Genomic DNA, 21,633 nt, shown 5'->3' with positions numbered 1-21,633 from the left:
AAATTTTGTTAATTCTTTTCTAATCTTTTCCTCTTGACCCATCAAAGGTTTAAGATAATTAGCCAATGCATCGAGGACTGTAATGCATAAATAGTGAACTTTTTATAACTGAGACTAACAGAGATTAAATGGAGATCTAATTTGTGTCTTGCATTAAAATTGTAAATGTTTTAATTAGTGCTAAAAGTGTCTTGATTTTTAACATGAAACATCATCAGGGAAAGACTGTACCCAAAGAAAGCCAAGGTCAAGATTTCTAAATTTTGGAAATCTTTTATGCATTTCTGTCATTATTCTTAAGACTTTCTATTGTAACATAATGAGAGATAATCTACGTTTACATCACCACTGCTGTAATAAATATGAGTTTGACATATATATTCTAAATCACTTATAGGGGCTCTATAAACACGCAAGATAATGAAATTTGATAGCTGACCACCAATTTGAATTCCACAAATGTCTTATGCTTATGTATAGATAAAGCTAACCTCAACTAGTGCTATTTCTTCTGACAAAGGAGAGGAGAGGGATCTCAGAAACTTGTAGGTGTATTGCCCTTTAAAATAATGTCTCAGTTCTAGTGCACGAGATATTATGTTATAGTACAATTGATAGCTGCATGGGTTGACATCAGATGTTTGTGCCCTGGTCCTCTATTGGGTAATTACAAGGCATATTAACTTGATATTCATCCAAAGTGCATGATAGTTGAGTGTAGGCCTAGCTTGCACTTTCACTATAGCTGTGAATTACAGTGAATTATATTTTCTTTGTGTGGATCTACAACTAGCATTATCAGCTATATTTCTACACGATATATTATTTCGTTACATTATAATTACCATGCGTTCAATGTAGCCTTGGGTGACATAATCAAGCCAAAGCCACATTTAAATAAAAACATTTACCATAAAGTAACATCTTATTTATTTAAACATGTCATAAGAACCAAAAACACCAACCTCATATGTTATCCATGTACCTGAGTCGAATTCTGTATTACCAGTATCTTCCTATGTCGTTTAGTACACCATCAATTTCGAGAACAGGACATCCTCCGCCAGTTGTTTTTAGTTATTTCTTCAACTAAAAGTAAATAAATAAATATTGAATTAGAATAATTCATTATTTGAAATGCTAAAAATATTACTGTAATACTATAACAGTATATATACTGTAATATTATAACAACATTTGTACTTACGTTTCGAAAGTCTTTCTTCTTCTATAGTCGAATTACCCACACGCTTCCTTATATCAGCTTCCATTTTCATGCTTTTATTACCAAAGAACAGAAAACAAGTAGTTTATTGTAGTCTAGAACCGCTTTTAACCTCTAGTAACATTGAATATTCAGTGATTATGAATACTGTAAAGTTAGCATGTCAATAATCATGGCTAATTTAGCATGCTGAAAGTGTGGACTAATGTGAAGTCTATGAATACCACTCTCAGTGTTTTGTGAGAACGAGATCAAGTCAGGCAGTGCTGTATCTCCTGTTAAAGTTAGTAATATCCATACAGAAGCCTTGAATTGGATTTAGCTATCAACAGTGTATATCCATTTACAACAATTTTGTACAATTTTCCAAGAGTGCATATGAAACTGCTCATAATACCAGGATGTTCGAGTACTACATAGGACAATCCATAACACTGTGAAAAACGTCGCAAAAAGTTTTCATCAGCAAACTAGACTGAATACATTGTCTGTTCACACAGCTGCGAAAATATTGCATCTATAAAACACTGTCAGCACTGAAACTTCAACTCGCTGACACTGATCAATGGCATTTTCAGAGCCAGATTTATTTTCTGCAGTACAATAAATTATCAAAATTACACATTTTGAATTTTGGAAAATCCACATCTAGCTGGCAAATTTTTCTACTTACAACAATAAATTAAGAAAAGTATGTGGAACAAATATTAGTGCCTTCTTGATAGAATGATTGGCAGGAATCTGTGGCCAGTCCTACTGCCCGATCTCACTCCTGTGATTTTTATTTGTGGCAAGCACTAAAGAGCAGAGCGTTTACTTCCAACATTTGAAGAGCTGAAGCAGGTCACTGAACAAAGATTCATTGTATTGCAATATATTAATGTAGATTTCCTGCAGTGATAGAAAGAATGCCTGGGACATCACGGAGGAAAATTTGAGAAAATCACGAACAGACGATCTAATTTGCATTTGTTATTTGTTGCGTTGCAGTAGCGGCTCGTCGTAAAGAAAATAGATGAAGTGCTGTTCACATACACAAATGCATGAACAGTTTTGCTAACATAATGAGAAGGCCTACTACTATTCGTAAACTACATACAATTTTACTAGTTCTAGAACACATGCAAACAGGAAAATTAATTTATTTCAGGACTCACCCAATTTCTTGCATACAAAGCCAATCCTCCTATCTTTTAAAGCAGCAAACCTGTCGATGATGTCTTAATAAAATGTCTGAGTTTAACTGAGGATGGACAGTATATCTCTATGCAAAGCTATGGGGCTAATGATGAAAGTCTCTCCTGTTATGTGGCATTCCAAACGAAATTTTCAATCTTATCAAAGAGAAAAGCTCCTTTCATCGGAATAATTTAAGTTATTTCATACAGCTTCTCTATTTTTAGCACTTTTTAGAACAAAGAACGAAAGGAATTGTAGGACGTCCAGAATTTAAAACATCTTCTCCATCCTCATATTTATGTCTGCAAAATGGTATTTCCAATATATTACAAACCATACCATTTTCGGGATATATATTTCGCACACATTTATTAATATTTTCCATGTACTGGTACGTAAGTATTTGTATAATTGCACTATAGAGATTAAACATACAATATACACTACGATGTAGGATTAATACACTTTATACACTTATCACTAATATACTCTAAATACATTAAATAATAAGTTAATAAGTACTAAACTACATGTGTACATTTATGCGCGCGTTAAATGTTCAAGTACAAGAGCTGGAACAAACCTGTCAAACTCATGAGAAGAAATAATACACGTGGCGGAAAACAACTTTTAAACTTTACAAATGTATGTGGCGTGCATTCCTGATAAAATAACAAATAGCCAGCTAATTTACCGTTGCATTGCTGGCTGCTTAGACACAAGGAATGAGGATACTTTTCTCGAGTCAGGTAGTAGGCCTACATACTGTAAAATTTCACAGCCCTTCAACAATAGCCCCCAGCCATGGAGACCAACCCTTCTCTACCGTTAGATCTGCAAACTGGTTACTCCACCTACAACAAGTTTGACAGTTCTCTGTAACTGAAAGACTCAGAAACGCACTTCACTCATACAATCTTTCTTTAGTGATTGACGTCACGTTACCATGGAAACCAAGTGCTGTATGAGAATGGGAGCCCAAATATTTTCACCTCTACAGTATCATAGGTTTCAATAGACACCGCTTGGCGCTCGTAACAGTTGCCATTATTCTATTCAGCGGACGGTTACAGGTACTATTTATATAACTAAACACTGTTAATAACGAATGAAAATAAAACTTTTTTTATTTTAGAAATACGGTACTGGTAATAACTAGAATTAATTATTAATACGAGATAAAATTGTGTTTTACACGCAAATAGGTGAAATGGTACTTCACCTACTTCACCTGAATAACCGCCCCTGTTGCGTTGTGACTTTTAGCCAGACTGAGACAGAATGGTCTACATGTCAGCATCGGATTCACGATTGTATCCCAGGCCACTAGTCGGACTTGGACAATAATCGCATGTGCAGGGTGCACAGTGGGCCAATGTAAGCCTAAGTGTAAGAATCTGTCCAACCCTCGACAAACCAAGCCACATGCTGCATACAGTAGGTGAGACTTGTTACTTGTTATAGACGAGTTGTGGGTGCAACTTTCACAATACAAGATAAAACAAAATATAAAAATAAATCAGTAATTAATCCTCACGATCTGGAATGAAAGGCCACATTACACTTACATCTAGCGACATTTCTGGCTCTCCTATATCCACGTCATCAATTGATTGTATGGCCAACGGGTCAACCTCAGGTTCTGTCTTGATAACATCCATTACAACTGAAAAAGCAGTGTCAAAAAATTAGCTATGTTATGTTTGTGAGGTGCTGGGTGCGTTGTTAGTAAACTACAGCTCTGATCTGCTTGCATTGAAAAGAAAACTTATGCAGTATAATTTAACCCTGAATTCAAGTCATAATCGTCAATTACAAAAGAACAATAATTCCATGAAATGGTCAACCTGTACCCATTTTCTTTTTCAAGCAGGTAATTTTTTTTCCCCCTCAAATCTTACCTTTCCTTCCCTTTCACCCCACCCAACATTACCCCTAATTCCCATGGTCCCATAGTGTCTTGGAGTGGGGATAACCGGTGAAATCTGTGTTCTGAAATTTTCCCAAATTAAATTCCTATGTACACATAAATTTTCAAAAAGTACATGAACCTTTCTCTTTGAATGAGACATAGTTTCTTTATTTTAGAACTCAATATAAAAGTTTATGACCTTTAATTTGGCAACAATTTTAAATAAAATTTCTCAGTATTATGCAAATACTTGTATTTATGTCTCATACACTTACAGATTTTAACAAGCATGACTAAAAGTACATCTTTCTGGACTGTTTATGAGATAAACTAAATGTTTATATATCAAAAAGCCTGAACTATTGACTAACCATGACATTGAGTTGATAATAAGTTTCTGAAAATTTTAATTTTACATCCGACACCAAAATGTACAATCAGTTTTGTCATGAATTTCAGAGTAGCTGTATCTTCATGAAAATTTAAATGCAAAGTACGTTTACTGTATTGTATAAGTTCCCACAGAAAAATAATTTTCTTTTCCCTTAGTTAAAGAAATATTTTGAGAGTTCAGACGTAGAATCCTGATCTACATCCAACATCGAAAAATAACTTTGTTTTCATGACCTACAGTCAAGTCCAGATTGAAGATTGATGTCTATTAATCTTATATTTCACTGCCTCTGTGATCACTGTTTGCAAAATTTGCTGTTTTATTAACAAAGTTGGCACTATTGTTAGCTAAAAATCCATTGAAGCCCCAATATGTCTGTATATATATAGCAAAACTGAAAATACAAGAGAAGAAGAATGAAGTATGTGGAAGGTGGGAATCAACTATTCCTGTTTCAAACATAACTTACAGCATGTCTCTGCTCTGAATAATAAGTATGTTTTGGTGAGAGAAAGGAGTGATGAAACAAAAAGAAGAGTGAACATTTGAGAAAATTCCTCCTCCTCCTTCGATAATGAGTATGATGGTGCTTTATTAGATACGCTTACTGATAACGTAATGGCTGAAGCTGTACATATAATGACACTGACATCTAAACAGGACTGGGTAGTTGTCAGAAATGACAATAATATGCTATGAGGTGCAATCAGTTAGGATGAATGAAGCAGAGATGAAGGTAATGCACTGATCAAAATCTGGAAAATACAATTATTGACCTGAACAAGTGGACTGTATTACATATTTCAAAAGAGACATTCTTAAGAAGATTCATACCCTGTGGAGGTATATGAATTTAGTTTTACCTATTTCATATGTGCTCCACCGTTGTGGAGTAATGGTTAGCACATCTGACTGTGAAACGAGCTGGCTCAGGTTCAAATCGTAGTTGGGACACGTTACTTGTGATTGCAGTTTTTTCCAGGGTTTTCCCTCAATCTAATCTTCTCAACCTTTCCTTAAATGTATTGATTTTGAGAGGACCACCTTGAAAGATTGCTGCAGGTAAACTGTTCCAGTCCACTATTGAGGGTTAACAAAGGAAAATTTTGCCATGTCCGTTCTTTGTTTTCTACATTTAAACTTCCTAATATGATCAGCCCTGCCTAAATATGATGGTGTCACTAATCTAGCACTGATGTCGGTCCATGCTTTGTGTCCCATTTTTACCTTAAACAATGCACTCAGTCTGGTTTTTCGTCACCTTGATTTGAGAAATTCCCACTCTAAGTCTGTTACTATCTCTGCACCATGTCCCTTTCCCATTTTGACATATTTTGCTGCCCTGCATTGGACCTTTTCTATTGAATCGATTTGGTTTTGTCTGTATGGATCCCAACCTACTGCTCCATATTTCATAATTGGGCGAACAAGGGTTTTGTATGCCAATTCTTTTGACCTTTGGTTAGCTTTCTTAAGAATATGCATAAAGAAATGTAGTACTTTCCAGGTTTCCTTGTAGTATTAGTGACTTGTTCCTCCCAACCCAATTTGTTACTTAAATATATACCTAGGTATTTACAAGTGTTCACTTGCGGCATCAGTGTACCATTCAGCTGATATTTGAGACCAATTTCTCTATGCGTTCTACAGAAGGATATTGACTTACTTTTGCTCACACTGATTTTCATTTTATTTTCTGTTGTCCAGGTTTCAATAATTTAAGATCATTTAGTAAGGTGACGATATCAGATTCATCACTAATTTGTCTATATATTATACAGTCGTCCGCAAATAACCTTACCTGAGAAGTAGTATTTCTATTTATATCGTTTATATATATAAGAAACAATATAGGTGCAAAAACTGCCCTTTGAGGAACGCCTTATGTTACATTTCCTAGTTCCGATATTTCTTTTCCTAGTCTGATCTTTTGGGTTCTGTTTTCTAAGAATTTATTTATCCATCTTACTACTATATTATCTATTGGAACCCTGCTTAGTTTCTCTAAAAGTTTTTCATGAGGTACTACGTCAAAAGCTTTAGTGAAATCGATCATAACTCCATCTGTTCTTCCCCCCTATCAACTTCATCGGATAAATCTTGTATTAAGGATGTGATTTGACTTTCGCAAGAGTATCCTGGTCTGAAGCCATGTTGATTTTTGTTCAGCCATTAGTTATTTTCTAAAATGTTGCGAATATATTGTGTTATTAAATGTTCCATTATTTTGCAGATAACTGATGTGAGACACAGGTCTGTAACTATTTGCATCGCTTTTGTCTCCTGCTTTATATATGAGGATTATGATAGCCGATTTCCAGTCATCTGGGATACTACAATTATTTATTGATATATTAAAAATTCGTATTAAGTACGGTATCATGGCTTCACCTCCTAACTTTATAATTATAATTATAAACATTTCCTTCGCACTTTTTCACAGAGAAAGCACTGATGATGTCATCCAAGTCGATCTGATGAAGCATATCAGACTCAATGCAAAGAAACATAATATTTAGACTTATTCATTATTGAAACAAAATTGATTTGTAAAAGGCAGGCTGTGATTTACTTTTAATTATTTGTTTTTCTTGGCGGTATAATTATTACTAGTATTTCTTACTTCGATAGGAAGTATGGTGTGTCCCACTCGCTACCAAACTCAGAATTTATTTTAATAATTTCAATACTAATGAAGATATTGCAATGAAATTTGAAGACGACTTACCTCATTCTGCGAGAAATGTGGTGACATCATAAGAGATGCTGGAAGTGCCCTCCATTTGCATCCAGGCAAGATTGAATTCGCCAGCCCATATTATCAGATGTCTTCGCTAGGATGTCATTGTTTATTGCCTGGATTTCTGTGATGATGTTTTCTTTCAAAGTGTGTATGGTTTGTGGTTTGTTCTAATAAACTGTCCCTTTCAGATGTCCCAACAAATAAAATCAGGTATGTCAGGTTGGGTGAGCGCGGCGACCAAAGCCTTTTCGAAATGACGCGGTTGCAGTAAAAGGATTGAATTTCGGCCATGCTGGCGATTGATGTGGGGCACATCGCACCATCTTGTTGGAAATATCCCATGGTGAGTTCCTGGTCGCCCAGTTGATTTACAAACCTATTGAATATTTCAAGGTATTCATTTGTTGCGATGGTTGTATTGAAAAAGATGGGACCAATTATTTATTCGCTGCTAAGATATCACACATCAAACACCAATCTTTTCTCACTGAAGGGGCTCTTCGTGTATTATATGGGGGGTTTTCACTTGCCCAAATATGGGAATTTTGATTATTTATGTATCCCGACAGGTGAAACCACGCCTTGTCTGTGAACCAAGTGTAGTCCAGAATGGATGGATTATTTTGAAGAAATGTTTGAAACATTGACAGTAACGATGAAAGAGTAATGGAACGGAGAAAAATTCTCTCCGGCACCGGGATTTGAACCCGGGTTTTCAGCTCTACGTGCTGATACTTTATCCACTAAGCCACACCGGATACCCACCCCGGCGTCGGATAGAATCGTCTCAGTTTAAGTTCCAACTCTTGGGTTCCCTCTAGTGGCCGCCCTCTGCACTACGTCATAGATGTCTATGAACGTAGGACTGAAGTCCACACATGTGCTGAGGTGCACTCGTTATGAGTGACTAGTTGGCCGGGACCCGACGGAATAAGCGCCGTCTTAAATCACGAAGTCATTTACGCAAGTCATATATATTATTTTAATGTACCGAAGTACATATGATATTTCCATGCAGATATTCTGCGTCATCATACGATGAAAGAGTAATGGAACGGAGAAAAATTCTCTCTGGCACCGGGATTTGAACCCGGGTTTTCAGCTCTACGTGCTGATGCTTTATCCACTAAGCCACACCGGATACCCACCCCGGCGTCGGATAGAATCGTCTCAGTTTAAGTTCCAACTCTTGGGTTCCCTCTAGTGGCCGCCCTCTGCACTACGTCATAGATGTCTATGAACGTAGGACTGAAGTTCACACATGTGCTGAGGTGCACTCGTTATGAGTGACTAGTTGGCCGGGATCCGACGGAATAAGCGCCGTCTTAAATCACGAAGTGATTTACGCATATCATATATATTATTTTAATGTACCGAAGTACATATGATATTTCCATGCAGATATTCTACGTCATCATACGATGAAAGAGTAATGGAACGGAGAAAAATTCTCTCCGGCGCCGGGATTTGAACCCGGGTTTTCAGCTCTACATGCTGATGCTTTATCCACTAAGCCACACTTGATACCCGGGTTCAAATCCCGGCGCCCGAGAGAATTTTTCTCCATTCCATTACTCTTTCATCGTATGATGACGCAGAATATCTGCATGGAAATATCATATGTACTTCGGTACAGTAAATTAAAATAATATATATGATATGCGTAAATCACTTCGTGATTTAAGACGGCGCTTATTCCGTCGGATCCCGGCCAACTAGTCACTCATAACGAGTGCACCTCAGCACATGTGTGGACTTCAGTCCTACGTTCATAGACATCTATGACGTAGTGCAGAGGGCGGCCACTAGAGGGTACCCAAGAGTTGGAGTTGGAGCTTAATCTGAGAGATTCTAACCGGCGTCGGAGTTGTATCCGGTGTGGCTTAGTGGATAAAGCATCAGCACGTAGAGCTGAAAACCCGGGTTCAAATCCCGGCGCCGGAGAGAATTTTTCTCCGTTCCATTACTCTTTCATCGTATGATGACGCAGAATATCTGCATGGAAATATCATATGTACTTCGGTACATTAAAATAATATATATGATATGCGTAAATCACTTCGTGATTTAAGACGGCGCTTATTCCGTCGGATCCCGGCCAACTAGTCACTCATAATGAGTGCACCTCAGCACATGTGTGGACTTCAGTCCTACGTTCATAGACATCTATGACGTAGTGCAGAGGGCGGCCACTAGAGGGAACCCAAGAGTTGGAACTTAAACTGAGACGATTCTATCCGACACCGGGGTGGATATCCAGTGTGGCTTAGTGGATAAAGCATCAGCACATAGAGCTGAAAACCCGGGTTCAAATCCCAGCGCCGGAGAGAATTTTTCTCCGTTCCATTACTCTTTCATCGTATGATGACGCAGAATATCTGCATGGAAATATCATATGTACTTCGGTACATTAAAATAATATATAAAATAATATATATTGACAGTAACGTACTCGTTTCACTTCGTCAGTTTCTTTTAATTCGTGCACCACAGTGAAATGGTAAGCGTGAAGCTTCGCTTTTCTTTCTTTTTTTTTTTTTTTTTTCTGCACGCTGACAAGTGCTTTTGGACATTCCTGTTTCTTGCGAAAGCCGACGGAGTGATTTTAGAGGAAGACGCCAATAGCCTATCCTTCACATTTTCGATCGTTTCCTGTGTCATTTGTTCTCTACCTCGTGCATGTCTGTCCAGCAAAGTTCCACGTGTATCAAGTTTCTTCCATAATGCCCAAATGGCGGACTTACTTGGTGGATGTCAGTTGTCTCCAAATCTCTCTACAAACCGCTCTTGACATGCCTGTAATGAGTCTGTCTTCCAATACACTCGAATAATAAACACACGCTCTTCTAGAGTATACCAATTCATTTCAACTGCACTACTTGTCTTTCTACGAACTGAACTGTATTGAGTCTGTTTTCCAATACGCTTGAATTACGAATAAACACAATCAACAATCAATGATTACACACGTAACACAACAATCACAAATAAGCCTGCGGACAAGCACATTGTTGCTACTCCAAGTTTCTCCACACAACAGTGATCACTATCTTCATTAATATTGGAATTATTAAAATAAATTCCGTGTTCGGTAGAGAGTGGGACACACTGTATAAAGTAAAATGAAAAATAAACTCCAACTCTTTGGGCAATAAACCTTTCATATAGAATTATATAGTGCACATGCTGAAAAGTAATTAAATAGTATTGGTGATGATATATTGGACATGTAACTGAAAGTTGTGGTTGCTATTCATAGCGATAAATAATAAACACATCCAATTTGATTTTCAACAATGCATTTTTGTTTATACAATCAGTTAAATTTAAGCAGTTTCATAGCACACTAACGTGATACTGGCATCACAATATAACTATGCAGCTGCACACTTTCCTTTTACATTTGTCGCGACCACGACAAAACCATATCCGACTTCCACAAAGTGTTCAAGAACAAACATCAGAAAAGATTTACCAACAAGTGTTTTAAAAACAAATTTCACTGTAAAATTAAAATGAAAAAAAAAAAAAAATAATAAAATAAAGCGAAAGAGAGAGAGCAAATGCTGCACCCCCCCCCCTCCTGGAAATTGTTGCCCTAGGGAACTGCCTAGGTTGCCTATGCCTAAATCTGGCACAGCTTTTAACTATCTTTTGGTTAGTTTACATTCAAATTGATTGCAAATTGTTCTTTGATTTCTATTGCAAAGTAACATCTCATTTTGTTTTTCTCACTAATTTGCCAACTTCAAAATGGGCTGGAGAGGTAATGCGCAAAATAACCGAAAATAATAGTCGAAAATTTTGTTCCAATACTGCAAAAACATTTACAATTCCGCACAATTCATCTGATAACGTAATACCATATTTATTCTAACCCATTCTGTACTGGTGACGATGGTGCTGATGAATGTGTGTTCAGTGTTAGGTGTATATGGTGCTGAACAGGGGCAGAAGTACTGTATGTGATCGGTTTGATGTCGCCATAACCACAGTTGAAAGGAAATGTTGCTGTAAGAAGGAAGTGTTGCTGTTGGAAGGAAGTGCTGGCTGTGAGAGGAAGTGAATTTAAAGTGAAACGTCATTTTATAAGAACGGTCACAAATCATGGTGTGGAATGCATTGTTAAGGACAATTTCAAATATAGAAAACAGTGTAAAATGAGTACAGGAAATATTTCGTGGAGATGCACGGAAAAGAAATGTACCGCAATTTTACAGACTAATGCACAAGTTAGTGAAATAGTATATAATAAGAGACTTGCATGATCACAAAAATAAAAGCGCTAGGGATATTGAATCACATATTTTCCGGGCAAATTGTAAAATAAAAGCGTGTGAAGAAGTTATTTTAGAATCCAGTAAAATAATACGAACAAAATTATTGAGGTCAGACACTTTTAATATTCAGAGAATGGAGACAGTCAAACTTCGATTAGCATTTTTCAGGGCCCGGAGGAAACAGATGTCCACTCACCCTTGCAATGTAAACGAGGCATTAGAACAGTTAAACTGTTTAAGTATTTTAACAAATCGAAGTGAAAGGTTCTGTTTTGTAGACATCGAAAATAAGGCAGTAATTTTTATTTGTGAACGAAATTTGCAGTTTCTGTGTAGTAATGCGCTTAATATATTAGCGGCTGGAACATTCTACTTTTCACCGAAACACTTTCATCAGGTTTATACTTTACTACATTGGGGTATGTCCAAGTTGCCATTTGTTTACTGTTATCGAAAACTGTATCAGCTTACAAATGCATGTGGAAACGTATTCGTATTGTGTAGTGATGATTTTAATCCAGAAACATAATTTTAGATTTTGAAGTTTCTGCTCATAATGCAGTCAAAAAAGTGTTTCCTAACATAACCATTAAGGGCTGCAGTTTTCATTTAGGCCAGACGTGGTATAGGAAGATACTCGACCTGGGACTTCGCTTTGAATATACCAATCCTAATTCCGAAGTAGGACAGTTCCTGAAATACATGTTTGATTTAAAATATGTGCCTCCATGCAGAGTAGCAGATGCGTTTGTTGAGTTGCATAGCACTGCTCCTAATCACAATCAGTTAACGAGATTCCTAGAATATGTACTTGAAAACTATGTAAGTGAAGATGCTAAATTCTCTCCTAAATTGTGGACTAGTGTACCAAGAGACGTAACCAGAACTAAAAATGAGGCAGAATCGTTCCATCGTCATTTGAAATGACAATTTTACAAACCTCATCCCTCTATCCATGAATTTATGGAAATATAAAAGCAACTGCAAAGTGGAACGTATCTTTCTTTCAACACAGTGTGTTTTAACAGAAAAACAAACAGACGTGAACAAGATAATCATCGTGTTGCAACTGAACTATGGAGGAAATCTCAAAGTGATGAATTATCATTACTGGAGTACGTTAAAAAATTGCACTTCGGTTCCAGCCCATTGTACTGTAGACAAACTCATACCGGGACAGTCACTTGACAGTGCTATAAAAGTAAGTTGTTGTACATGTATTAATTTTATTTAAAGATCTATTATTTTAGGGGCTTGAAATATTTTGCGCATTGGAATCCGTCGTTTTGCGGGAAAGAAAGTATGGAATTTTGCGGATTAGCAGTATGTATTTGCGTAAAAGCAAACCACAATCAAAATGTTACAAAAAATAATAACTGGAAAATAACCAGTTATTTTTGATCGGTTACCTTCCTTCAAGTTAAATTAATTTCAAAATAACCAGTTATTTTCGAATAACCTCCATATCCCTACTTCCGTAACAAAAGGAAAAAAATGTGATGGGCTACAACAGTGCAGTAGAATATACACGTAAGTATTAAAAAATGTTTGTTGACTATTATACTTTTACTACGTCAAACTACATTTGACCAATAAAACGGTACAAAAGAATGTCTATCAACCAATCATGGCTGCTTATCGCACAGTTTTATTGTTTCCCTAGTATTTGTTTCTTTTTTTGCCAACATTTCAAACTGCAAATTATTTACAGTACTGTAAAACTTGCTTTGCGATCGTCATTTGTTGCCCGCATATTTAGTCTACTGAAAATATCGGTTCCGTTCAAACGTTTTGATGAAAGTAACATTAGTGAAAAAGAATTTTAGTAAGTCAATGTCTATTTTATTATATTAGAGTACTTTATTTCTTTTAATCTTTATATTATACTTTCTTCTGTTTTTATCACCTCCCTACCATTTGTTTCTTTGTTTGCCAACATTTCAAACTGCAAATTTTTTTCGGTACTATAAAACATGCTTTGCGATATCGTCATTTGTTTACCGCATAGACAGTCAACTGAAAATAGCGGCTCCATTCAAACGTTTTGCTGAAGCTAATATTAGTGTAATAGAATTTTAGTAAGTCAATTAATATTTTATTGTATTAGAGTAGCCTAATTTATTTCTTATAATCTCTATACAGTATATTATACTTTCTTCTAATCTCCTTGGATGTGCGAATCGTTGCGTACACTCATGGCGGAAAGAGATGCTGCATATCGCAAGTACCGAAGAACAAAATGTATATCTGATTGCGACAACTATAGACGCCTACGCAACCAGACAAACCAGTCAATGAGAAACGCAAGACTTCGTTACGCTCACTCACTCATCCAACCTTCCGTTAGTACAAAAGAGCTTTGGAAAAATATCAACTCCATGGGATTAAGAGAACAGAAACTGCAGGTACAGACCATTGACATATCACTTACTGATTTGAATGAACATTTCACCACCCCACCTCCCGAACCTCTACAAAAGGACCAAACAACGGAAGACATTCTATCTAATGCTCAGACTACAATAGACACGTTATTTCACTTTACATACATTACTGAAATTGACGTCAGAAAACCACTAAGACGACTGAAATCTAACGCACAAGGCATAGACGGTATCAGCATTTCACTGTTAAATAAAATAATTGACGTGATTGTGCCGACAGTGACTCATATATTTAATGCATCTCCCATAACTAATACCTTTCCTAAAATTTGGAAAATGGCACTAGTAACACCTATACCCAAGACGAAAACTCCGACCTCTCCAAATGACTACAGGCCTATAAATATTCTCCCCGCTCTCTCCAAAGCACTGGAACACATCGTACACCAACAACTGACAGACCGCTTAAACATGTACAAACGTATCAACGAACACCAATTTGGTTTCAGAACAGGACACAGTACAACAACTGCCCTACTCAAAGTGACTGAAGACATGCGAGAAGCAATGGACAGAAGCGAGGCGACCATATTAACTCTACTAGACTTCAGTAGAGCATTCGACTCAGTTGATCTTGACCTACTACTTGCAAGACTAAGAATGTTTTACTTGTCTGACAACTGCATTAAATGGATGGACTCTTATCTTCGTGATCGTCAACAATGTATCTCAGTACGAAATCGGTTTTCCTCAACGAGTTAGATACTATAGAGAGGCTGAAGACCAGAGTCCGTGGATATCCAGAGTACCGCAATCGTTTGACCCGGCAAATGCCGACAAATCCGCCATTGTTAGTCCAGCGCGCGCTATGCAGTATACAGTTGTATAGGGAAAGAATGTAATTTAAATGCGAAAAAAATGCAGTGCTGCTGTGTTCAGAACTGTTCACAGAGAACTGAAATAAGCATACATTTGTTTTCTTTGTGACAAGGTGAAAGAAATAAGGAAAAAGGAAAGAAGTGACTATAAATATAAAAAGGAACGATCCACTACCTAAGCGAGCATACAGTACATTGTGAGATTAATGAATGACTGTATTTTGATATTTATTTTTTTCAAAATTTGGGCCCCAAAATATTTTTATAAAAGTAATCTAGAATTTGAGTTGTTTCAGCAATGATATTTCTACATAAAACAAATGACAATCACGTACCAATTAGAATAAGTGTCAAATTTTTACCATCTTCTCCCTTTCAAAAGAAGCATTTCTGAATTTAATCCTATTTGCTATTTGCAAGAATGACGTAATATATTTGTGAAGTTCTGAATTCATTCTTGAGACAAAATTGTATTGTTTGGCTCGATTGGAAAATACAAAGACCGTAGAAACTAGAAACCCTATTAAGGTTAGACTGATGTGAAATTTCGATTTTCTAAACTATTCTAGGTAGATCTATGAAGTTTTGTACTTTTAATTTGTAATTTTAAATTGTGTAAATTTAGGTTTTCAAAAATTGCTATTATTTTGGCCAGAATTTTTGTATACATACGTATCAGACCTTCAGAAACGAAACTTACTATACAATTTTCCTCTTTATTTTACTAAAGAAGTAATTAAAAATATTTAATGCACTAAAAGTGCAAAAACAGAAAAAATTCAACTCGAGCGTAAAAAAATTAATATTAAAAATACCTCTTCTGGGTGATACGCATATATATATATATATATATATATATATATATATAAAATCAGGCAGTACATCTCACTTTACGACATGTGTCAGAGGAAGGACAATTGTTTGTAAGCATCTGAAGTCTGATTAATGGAATATGTAGCTAATCGACGAAGTATGCATTGGAGGGGGAAAGAAACTTGCCACCCTACCCCATTATCTCCTGGCCTAGTTGTCTCATGAGTGATGCCTTATTGGTGGTACTTATGAGGTTCAAACCTGTCTTCGGACAGTTGACTAAATGACAACAAAAAAAAAAATTAGTGTTAGGTATAATACTGATAGTAAGTTTTGTTAAGAACATATTCAAAAACCTGTACAAAAATCATGCATGTAGTACAGAATCTGTAGAAAAAGTAGCATTTTTAGCAAAGCAAAATTTACAGAAAATTAAAGTGGAGAAAATTGACTTCAAACGTTTGGGATAATATTAATGAACCAGGTCTGTCTTTTTTATTTTCTAGGCATTTTGAAACATATATAACTAGCATCATATTATATACAGAACTTATCCTTATATACACTACCACGCTGTGCACACCTAACCTACACTAGTAAATAAAGATGACTAAAAAATTATGTAATCTTATGAAAAACTATAATAGATAAATATTATTTACAAATCACTATGGACTGTAGACACTATTATAACACTAACAATAAAACTGCTAGAAACTTGCAAATATTTCTTGCATCACAAACAAAAACACTTTTTATTAATAACTTAATTATATAGTGTATTGCTTAATGCAAGAAGTCCCTTGCGTCACAATTTACATTATTTTTAATTGATATTCACTTATAAGATTCTTTATATACATTGGAACAAATATTACTATTGGAATTTTCTGTTCTGCGAATAGGTAAATTACTAGGAATTTTTATGAGTATTAATTTTTTTATTTTTTTTAATAAAAAATTCTAGTAATTTACTTATTAATTTTATAGCAAAACCTTATAGTAAGCTTTGATTCCATGTATGTAAGGAGCCATATAAGTGAAAAACACTTAAGAATAATGTCAATTGTAGTGCAAGCTACTTTTTATATAAAGCGGTTCAATATTTTAATAAAATAATTAATAAAATGCAAACCATGTATCATAGGCGCATGTAATTTTGTACACTTGTCACTATTAAGCAGATATACCAATGATCAAAATTTGGTGACTCTAGCTTCGTAAGTATGGTAGTTATTGATTTCACTGTTGTGAACTTTTAAAATTAATGAACGAGAAATTTCAGTATAGTGTCCCCTTATATGCAGAAGCCGGAGAATTTGCACGAGGAATGCAGTTGAAAATGTTTAGATTTATTGTTATTTTATTTGCAACACTGTTGTTTTCAATTGTTACTTGTAATTTATTAAGTTCATGCTGCTGTAATACCTATAACTGTGATGTTTATGAAGGAGTGTGTTGAACATTTAAATGTATATTTATGCTGTAATAATTATTAAATAAAGTTTTTACACATTTCTATGTTGACTGACAATAATGTTCTAAAATGTAAGAAGATCCTTTAGAAGTTTTTGCCCTTCAAATTAAAAATATCTGAGTTTTACTTTAAATATTCCTATCCCACGTGTGTTGAAAAGGAACAACAATGGCGGCCGACTCGGTGATTGCGCTACTCTGCTACACCCACGGACTCTGCTGAAGACCTCTGATAAGCGCTCCCTGCGGAGGCCAACAGTACTATGGATCGTTCCCTACAAAACATGGCGGTCTATAGTACCGCCAGCCTCCACAAGGAGTGTTTATCAAAGGTACACTGCCTCTTTTAATAATAAGGTGTCCCGTAGTTTCCAATGAATACTTTATTTCATATTCTTGTATGATACACTTTCAATAATAATATTTCACAACATATCTATTATTATTATTATTATTATTATTATTATTATTATTATTATTATTATTATATATTTGTATTAATCGTTGACTTCGGTCAGTGGAAGAGCAGGCCTTAACTCTGCTAGGTAAAATAAAATAAATTATTATATTTTTCGGACACATCAATATTTAATTTCAACATTTCGCTATAGGTTTTGTAAAAAGCTGATTTATAAATGAAAAAGTAATAATTAAGACTTTAAAATTTCCAAAAATGTCTCATTCCCTCGGATTTAAATGAAATGTACCGTAAATCATAATATTCGTTGCTGGATAATTAAACCCTCTCAATACAGGTATCATTGCCCCAGAGAATTATGAGATAAGACGGACTGAGCATAAGCGAAATATCTGTATTAATAAGTTTGTACCATCAAGAGTTTAGTATTTATTGTGTTTATAGGGCCCACTCCAATTTTCTTTTTATTAATGCGTAGGGCTCTTTTTGTTAACAAAGAGGAAAGTTAGCACTTGCATCACACACAAATGTTCAAAATAATGTAAGAACAGTTTTATTCTGCAAAAGCCTCTGCCTAGTTGCGAGACCGTGTGAGATCAATATTTGTTTCAAATTATATTAGACTACACGATGTCTCCATCACGCGACAATATTTGTTTAAAATTATATTAGACTACACGATGTCTCCATCACGCAGAAAGAAGTGTAGCTAGCTGTGGCTCCTGTTGTTTCTGATAACAATGTTAATCGTAAGTATCTTATCGTTTCAATAAATGTGGTGAGTAATGATCATGAGTAACTTTATATTAGTGTCATTCTTTAATTATTATGTTGCATGCTACGAGGTTATTTGTAGTTTTAATAATTGCAATTTTCAAAAGTTCTCTGTGTTAATTCCAATTTCAAATGAATTTTTCTCAATAACTTAATTATTGGATTTTTTTTTTAATTTTCGCCACTACCTTTCCTATATTTTACTCTTATTAGTTACATACGTCGTCTCTCTTGAAATCACCTGGTGAGCATTGAATTACATGATTTCATATTAGGTTAGATTAGCTGTAAGGTAATTAAATTTGTGACGAAGTCAAAAAATTATTTATTTTTTTTCTGCCGAATACATTCATCCATCTTTAGATGCTTTGCTTTGGTTGCATTGAGTATAGCTTGTCATTTAATATCTGGGCTATATTTAGTGAAACTAATAAAACATAGGCCTATAATAGCTGTTATAAAACGTAAAGTTTTGTGTGTATTTTACTTTTTACTTATTAACATAGTCTTAATAATATGTAACTCAATTCATAATAATACTAACTTCATCACAGTCATTTCCTACATCATCCGAGCCACGCCCCTTTGTTTTGACTAACCAAAATATGGCAGACCAATGTTCAATTGTCTTCAACTTTCAGAGGTCTTCAGCCTCTCTATAGTATCTAGCTCGGTTTTCCTCTTGGCGATACACGAAAGTAGGAGTACCTCAAGGCACCGTTCTTGGACCACTGCTTTTCTCCATTTATATTAATGACGTGACTACAAACTTACATTACTGCAAGTATCACATTTACGCAGACGACTTACAAGTCTACATACACTCCCGACCAGGCGAAATTGATGCAACTATTGGCAAAATTAATCATGACTTAAATCAAGTTTCTTCATGGGCGAAAAAGTTCGGACTTAGGTTAAATGCTAGTAAGTCACAAGCTATAATACTTGGACATAAGAGACTACTGAACACAATGAACAACAGACATATCCCAATTATTACAGTAAATAATGCCACTATTCCGTACCATTCCGTCGTCAGAAACCTCGGCATTTTCTTAGACGAAAATTTAAATTGGGAATGCCAAATAAAAGAAATATCCAAGAGAGTGTGCTATACCATGCATTCTCTTAACCCATTCAGAAACTCCCTCCCACCAGAATTAAAACAGACTTTAGTGCAAACCCTCGTACTACCACTGTTTGACTATTGTGACGTAATACTTACAGACTTGACAACTGACCTTTCGAACAAGATGCAGCGTGTGCACAATATGAGTATCAGATTCATCAGCAATGCTCACAAATTTGACCACATTACACCCTCGTTCTAATCTTTATCCTGGCTGCAACTTAGTAACCATAGAACACTTCATTCGCTCTCTCTTCTGTTTCGAGTTCTCCACACTTCTACTCCAAATTATCTTTGTTCCCGGTTTAACTACTTATCCTCCAATCACAATCTAAACGCCAGGTCACAGGAGAGCCAAATCTTAGCAGTTCCTGCCCATAGAACATCCCACTATTCATCCTCTTTTACTGTCTCAGTCCCCAGTGAATGGAATTCTCTACCTCAGAAGATTAGGGGCTGCCAGACAATAACCACTTTCAAGAAAAGGCTAAACGATTTCTTACGGGCGCAGTCAAATTGAAGTTATAATTGTGATCGAGTTTAATAATTTAATTTAATTTAGGTATGACTATCATTACTATTATCATTATTATTATTATTATTATTATTATTATTATTATTATTATTATATTATTATTATTATTATTATTATTATTATTATTTTATTGGTGTTGTGAAGATGAAAAGAATCGTCATTGTTTTATATTAATTATATATTATATTGTCTTGTATTGTTGTATTGTATTGCTTTGAATTGTATTGTATTGTATTATGTTATATTCATAGCATTGTAGTAATTTTCTATCATACTGGTTGAGTGGAAGAGAAGGCCGAATGGCCTTAACTCTGCGAGTTAAAATAAACCATTATTATTATTATTATTATTATTATTATTATTATTATTATTATTATTAATAGTTAATTGGATCTCATTCGAGTTTTGATTTTCTCTAGATAAAGCAAAACCTCTAGTGAGATTATTGTTGAAAATATATCTTGCTGCAAACTAAAACCACGCGTTATCACTATATACATCTTACAGAAATCAGTAAAACAACAAATTGGGCCTTCTTTGGGGTAGCTTTCCTGGAGCAATACCAAACATTTTAATAAATTCGACAAAATGAAATGACACTTTACAGAGAAGCTACTTACATACAATGTGCTCATAATTTGTGTGTACGTTTTGTAAGCAATGTTCGCAAATATGATCATATTACCCCCATCCCTGGAAACAATAGGTTGACTTAAACTAGATAAGAAAATAAGGAAATTATCTGCAAGTACTGGTTTCGGTTTTTCATGAAATGTTTTAAAACTTTTCGATTTTTATTGCTAATGTGAAAACACTTAGAAAAAGTGAGTGGAAAGCAACTGTAGTTTTGATTTTATGTTTACGAACTTATGGATATCAGTCGATTGGAAGTGGTAGTCAGTCATTTTATATTTCATGGATATAAGAGGACAGGAACCATTTTGACGCTGAGCTGTAATGGAGTGTCAACGTCACATCATCTTTACGTGAATTTATTTTCGTGTGTACATTCCAGATCAAATCAAGCAGTTTCCTTCATTGTCTGGTTACAAATTTTGCATATACGAAGGTTAGGTTTGGTTAGTTTAGATTTTTATTAACAATTTCGTGCAAGATCGTGTCGCGAGAGGGATGTCTATTGGTTTATATTTGATAACGTCACATTAATTTATATTCGGTTGTTTTCATTTTCTGCCTGTCATTTTGACATCAGTTGTGAGGATGAAAGGTGCGTGTTCTTCTACGTCTCGTGATGGTGGTTTGTGTGCAGGTTGTGATATGCGTGCAACGAAATTTATATAGTTATGTAAGGATGAAGAAAATTTGCGTGAATTTTTGTTTGGTCACGATGTTTTGTGTGATAAATACGAATGTGAAAATTGTAGTTCAAGTTTGAAGACAGATTGGAAATCTAAATCTAACTTATGCAAATTAAGCTTTCAGGAATAACTCCCTGTAAAGTTAATTTGAATAATTTCGAGGGAAAAATTGTT

At 35.1% G+C, this 21,633-nt stretch overlaps 1 protein-coding gene across 16 annotated transcripts in view; it reads right to left on the bottom strand.

The window, feature by feature from the left end:
• LOC138700128 (zinc finger protein ZFP2-like) overlaps positions 1-21,633 on the bottom strand; it is a 133,929-nt gene that overhangs the window by 91,160 nt on the left and 21,136 nt on the right. For 11 of the 16 annotated variants that reach the window (XR_011332238.1, XR_011332239.1, XR_011332240.1 and 8 more), the window contains exon 2: positions 3,973-4,070. The exons of 2 other annotated variants lie outside the window; for them this stretch is intronic. Coding sequence is in view for 4 of the 14 variants with exons in the window: in XM_069826489.1 (XP_069682590.1) it covers positions 3,973-4,070 (98 nt within the window). In the remaining 10 variants the exon portion in view is untranslated. Of the gene's footprint in view, positions 1-965; positions 3,945-3,972; positions 4,071-21,633 lie in introns of those variants that run through there. 3 more of the 16 variants (XM_069826479.1, XM_069826484.1, XM_069826478.1) reach the window with 3 other exon arrangements.

The sequence above is a fragment of the Periplaneta americana genome, chromosome 5 (genome assembly GCF_040183065.1).
Source record: "Periplaneta americana isolate PAMFEO1 chromosome 5, P.americana_PAMFEO1_priV1, whole genome shotgun sequence".
Classification (NCBI taxonomy): Eukaryota; Metazoa; Arthropoda; class Insecta; order Blattodea; family Blattidae; genus Periplaneta; species Periplaneta americana.
The sequence above is the reverse complement of the archived record's forward strand: the minus strand, read 5'-3'. Positions and strand labels throughout refer to the sequence as shown.